The sequence below is a fragment of the Cucurbita moschata genome, unplaced genomic scaffold (assembly GCF_002738365.1).
Source record: "Cucurbita moschata cultivar Rifu unplaced genomic scaffold, Cmos_1.0 Cmo_Scf00006, whole genome shotgun sequence".
NCBI classification, from domain to species: Eukaryota; Viridiplantae; Streptophyta; class Magnoliopsida; order Cucurbitales; family Cucurbitaceae; genus Cucurbita; species Cucurbita moschata.
This window is the reverse complement of record NW_019268522.1, coordinates 2,535,901-2,541,282: the sequence shown is the minus strand read 5'-3', so window position 1 is coordinate 2,541,282 and position 5,382 is coordinate 2,535,901. Positions and strand designations below refer to the sequence as shown.

General features: G+C 39.9%; 1 protein-coding gene across 1 annotated transcript; it reads right to left on the bottom strand.

Moving 5' to 3' along the window:
• Nucleotides 1–467: 467 nt before the first annotated feature.
• Nucleotides 468–3,031, bottom strand: LOC111444293 (ammonium transporter 1 member 2). The gene is made up of 2 exons (XM_023082336.1): nucleotides 2,540–3,031; nucleotides 468–1,701 (listed from the first exon to the last, which is right to left on the bottom strand). The coding sequence occupies exons 1-2, from the start codon at nucleotides 2,976–2,978 to the stop codon at nucleotides 599–601; spliced, it is 1,542 nt and encodes a 513-aa protein (XP_022938104.1). The 5' UTR covers nucleotides 2,979–3,031; the 3' UTR covers nucleotides 468–598.
• Between the last annotated feature and the right edge of the window lie 2,351 nt (nucleotides 3,032–5,382).

The following is a 5,382-nucleotide window of genomic DNA, read 5'->3' as shown; positions in this document are numbered from 1 at the left end:
TCATATAGTCTAGCTCTTCTAAACTCATATCTCAATCATTGATGTCTCATGAGCTATTCAACGATCGGTTACTCATCAACTAACTCCTGTGATCATACCTCGATTATTGATATCATACTTAACGATTGGTTTATGCTATCTAACTTCATTAAATTTCAAAATGTAGTTTTTTTTTATTTTATTTGAAAATGGTTTAAATCTAATTCAGATCGTTAATGAAGTGATGTAGTTGTTAAATTGCTTGTACGTTGTTGCTTTGACGAAATGCATTAAGTTTTATATTCATTTAGACTTCTGTAGCAGAGAAATGAACCATAGTCACTAAATTTAGTGATCAAGCTCGCTCGAGAAATGAGCTTCTTCAACTAACTAAACCTAGTGATCAAGCTCAATTGAGGGATGAGCCCGGTCGACCGAGCCGAGGAGGTTGCCAAGTTGGTTATTTTTATTTGTTCTTAGTATTCCTCAATATTTTTTTAATTATTATTATTATTATTATTTGACAATAAGCTAACACTAATTTCAATTTAACTAAGCTAACACCAAACAAATCCAACCCCAATAGAACAAGCACATTGTGAAAACGACGGCGTTTCAATCAAACGGCAGCCATCCCAGAAGGATAACGGTCGTCAACAGGACTAGGACTCCCATCGGCTGGCTCAATCCTCCTCAGCATAAACCCAGCCGGCTTCCCAGACGGATCATCCTCGTCATTGTACACGTAAGCAAACCCCCCATGCCTCGTCATATCCATCCCTGCCATCTCATCCTCCCTCGATATCCTCAGCAATTTCGCCTTCTTCAGCCCATAAAACAATCCCCCCATCGTCACCGACACCCACCCCACAATCGCCGCTATCTCCACCAATTGCGCCGCCAGTAGCCTCCCTCCGCCGCCCATAAACAACCCAAACGGCCGCCCTGCCTTATAAACCTCCGCCACGTACTCCTTTCTCGCGAATAATCCCGTGAATATCAACCCCCACGCGCCACATCCGCCGTGGAGTTGCGCTGCCTCTAATGGGTCATCGTAGCTGCACTTCTCGGCTAGCTTGTTGAAGCCAATTAGAATCCAAGCCGCTATGAATCCACATATCACAGCCGCCCATGGGTCCACTACGGCGCAGCCGGCTGTGATGGCTGCGAAGCCACCTAATAAGCCGTTGCACACGTCGATTACGTTCCAATGTCCAACTAACAGCCGTTTTGAGAAGAGCGTTGTTAGCGCGGCTGTACATCCGGCTAATGTTGTGGTGACTCCGGTTCGGCCTATGGCGCTCCATTGGCCGTAATAAGGGCGGCCGTCATTGTAGGATTTGGAAATAGTTAGAAACGAACCGGGGTTGAACCCGTACCAGCCGAACCAGAGGAGGAATGAACCGAGGACTACTAAGGAAGCGCTATGGCCACGTAGAGCTACGGACCGGCCTGAACGGTCGAATCGGCCGATTCGTGGGCCTTCGATTAAGGCTCCCCACAAGCCGGCTATGCCGCCGACCATGTGGACCACGCCTGACCCAGCGAAGTCGATTGCGCCCGAGTTGAATAGGAGGTTACTGGGTCGAGCTGCGCTAGCCCAGCCATCGGCCGACCAGAACCAGTGGGAGACTATGGGGTAGACAAAACCGGTTAGGACGGTCGAGTAAATGAGGTAGGCTACGAATTGGGTTCGCTCGGCTATTGAACCGCTTGTGATGCCTGTTAAAAACACGAATAAAATATGAAAAATATTCTATTATTTCAAACTATTGATAGCCACACAAGCTTTTAAATATTACAAATTTAATGAAAAATATTAAATATATTTATTTAATTTATTTAATATGATTTAACCGGAGGTCGTAGCCTACCAGAGATCTACCCTAAAAAGAGTGAAAAATTAGAAATATTCATTTAACTCAAAACCGAATCTTGTGGGACCCACTCCAAACTGGAAAATCTCCGGTAAGGAGAATAGGGAAAAATGCCCACGAGAGATCTGCCCTAAATAGAGTGAAAAATTAGAAACGTTCATTTAACCCGAAAACGGAATCTTGTGGGAACCACCCCAAATGGGAGAATCTCCGTTAAGGAGATAGGGAAAAATTAAAAAGACATTATTCCCTATTAGATAAACCTGTCTTCTCCATATATTTATTTACGTGGTTATCAAAATTTGAATTTTTAGAAATTATGTTGTATTTTATGTTATATTTTTATTTATGAAATATTATTGAATAATCAATTCAAAAATCATTTTAAATTAATTTTTAAAATATACATGTATATAAATATATTAAAAGATTAGAAAATAATTTTTATAAAAATAAATGGAGAATTTTACGAAAATGAATATTGAGATGAGACTGTAACAGCTTAAGTCCATCGCCAGCAGATATTTAAAACGTGTGTATTAGAGAGAGGTTTCCACACCCTTATAAACAATGTTTCATTCTCCTCCCAAACCGATATGGAATTTCATAGAAACGGTCTCACTCTCGATCGAGTTTAAAATTGATCGGAGGAAGTTGATGAGTATTAAGAACATGAAATTTACCTGCGGCAGCAATAGCAAAGGCCCATTGGTAAAGAAAGAAGCTATAATCAGTGGAGGGGTTAGGGAAATGGGAGAGGCCAAAAAAGTGGCGCCCGATGAAGGAGTTAGAAGGGGCACCGAAGGCGAAGGCGAAGCCGAAGAGGTAGTACGAGAGGCCACCGGCGGCTGCGTCGAGGACGTTGGTGAGCATGATGTTCATGGTGTTCTTGGCCCGGACCGAGCCAGCGCATAGCATGGCGAAGCCGAGTTGCATGGCGAAGACGAGGTAGGCTGAGAAGAGAAGGTAGGTGTTGTCGAGGGCGTAGGAGGTGGACGTGAGAGTAGCGGCGACTGTGTTGAACCTCGAGCAGAGGTAGTCGGCCACGGCGGAGGAGTTGGCGGTGGCGGTCGAGCCGAGGAGGGTGGCCAAGTCGGAGGGTTGGCAGGAAAGAGTGGCCATGGTGAGAGAGTGGGAAATGGCCAAAGGGAAATGAGTGTGTGTTAGGGATGGAGAGAGTGTTTGGTGGAGATTTATAGAGGAAAGTCAATCTCTCTCACATGGATGACTTTGATTTTAATTTTTTTTTAAAATATTGATTTATTTCTTTTTTATTTTTTTAATTACATTTTATCGGTGTTTATTTAGTTCTATGTTTCAAACCGCTGTTAATAATTCTCGAACTTGTAAAATCGTGTTAATTATTTTGTTCTCGTAATTTTTTTTTTTTTTAATTGATCTCTTCGGCCTTGTTTTTGAAATTGTATGTTTATCTTGATTAGAGATGGACAAAGGGCATAGATGGGGAAGATGTCCATAGAGCGGGTGGAGATGGAGAAGCCTTCCACGTCACCATCTCCGTAAGATTAACCATTTATCCATTTATTTATCCATCTCGTTTGAAAGAGACTCAAGTGTCGAATAAAGGGTGACTTTGGTCGAACACTCTAGAGAATGAGTCGAGCCTCGATTAAGGGAAGACTGTTCGAGGGCTCTATAGGCCTCGAGAGAGGCTCTATGGTATACTTTGTCCGAGTTGAAGATCGTTGAGAATTGTTGGAAGGGAGTTCCACATTGGCTAATTTAGAGAAGGATCATGGGTTTATATAAGTAAGGAATACATCCACACCGTTATAAAGAGTGTTTCGTACTCCTCAAGGTTTTAAAACTTTTAAAACGAGTAGGAAGAGGTTTTTACACCTTTACAAAGAATGTTTTGTTTCCCCATCCCACAATTTGGAATCTCACAATCCACCCATTTGAAGGTCTAGCATCCTAACTAACACATTGCTCGGTGTCTAGCTCTAGATACCATTTGTAACAGCCCAGTCTCGATTTCCACCCTCTTATATAGAATATTTTGTTCCCCTCTCTAACCCATGTTGGATCTCACAACCCACCCCTCTTGGGGGCTAGGAGGCCAGCGTCCTCACTGACACACTGCCCGACGTCTAGTTCTGATACCATTTGTAGCCGTCCAAGCTCACCACTAGCAGATATTATTTTCTTTAAGCTTTCCCTTTTAGACTTTTCCCTCACTAGCAATTTCTATACCGTTATAAGGAATGTTTCATTATCTTCTCCAACTAATATGGGATCTCACAGTAAAAAATATTTTAAAGCAAAGTTTAATGTCGGTCAAATAATTATTTTACGAAATTAATAAACTAAATAAATAGAATCTTTGAAATTTTGAAGACAAAAATATAATAATCTTTGAAGTAATATTATTGTAAGAAGATATTAGAAAAAATAATCATATATAATTTAGAATCCAAGCATTAATTAAACTATAAATTCTATAATATTGACCATATAATAAAAAAATAATAATTATAAAAACGTCATCATATATATTTTTAATTTATAAAAATAATTTTAAAAAATAAAATTATTGTGTGGTCCTAGGAAGGAGAGTTGGGAAGCATACAACGCATAGGTTTAATTATTGGACCAAAGTTGTGCAAATGAGTAACAAAATAGCAACCAAGTGGAAAGAATCTTTGGAATTTCTTGAAATCATGATGAATTATTAAATGAGTGGACGTAGGGTGCAATGGTCTCGTAATACTCGTGTTAATGGTAAGTTCGATAACTTTTTTATTTTTTTAATCATTATTATAGAAATGTTCATTTCAACTGCAAGAACCCGTCTCGAATAGACGGATGACAGAGAGATTTTTTCCTATTAGCTAAACGGGATCATGGATAAAAATTATATTCTTCATCCCTATTTTTGCCCTTGACTTCGTCAAATTTCCGCTCGTATCAAAACGAATCGATGAAACGCTAAAACCGACTAAAATATGTTGGAATAGGAAGCAACCCTGATTTAGTCCTTATCCATCCTAACCCTATATAGAATCGATGAAAACGGTAATTGTGAGATATATAAACGATTTAATTTTCTCGGAGAATGTAACGTCCCTAAATTTCTACATACTTAGAGTCGTTACTAACGTTTCATGCTCATCATCTACATGGAAATGTAACTCAAGAGTTTACTCTCACCAGAGTCAAAGTGGTCGAGCCCAAACCTGACAATTTAAAATATGGGAAGTTAAGCTGAGGCTCACATGTTCGAGACCGGCCGAGATCGAAAACGTCGTGTGATAAAGCCGATAATGCTTACTAAAAGAGAAAAAACAAGGTACATAAGGAACAAGATGGATCACTATGGAGACAATTTAGATCACTTAAAGTGGAGAGTTAAGTTAGAAGACTTAAGGACCATTCAAATTAATTCGGACGGATCTGCCCTCTATTAGGTCTTCTAGAAGGAATCTTGCCAACAATTTGGATCACTTAAAATGGACACTCACCCACAATTGCATCTATCTATATATATATATATATATATATATAT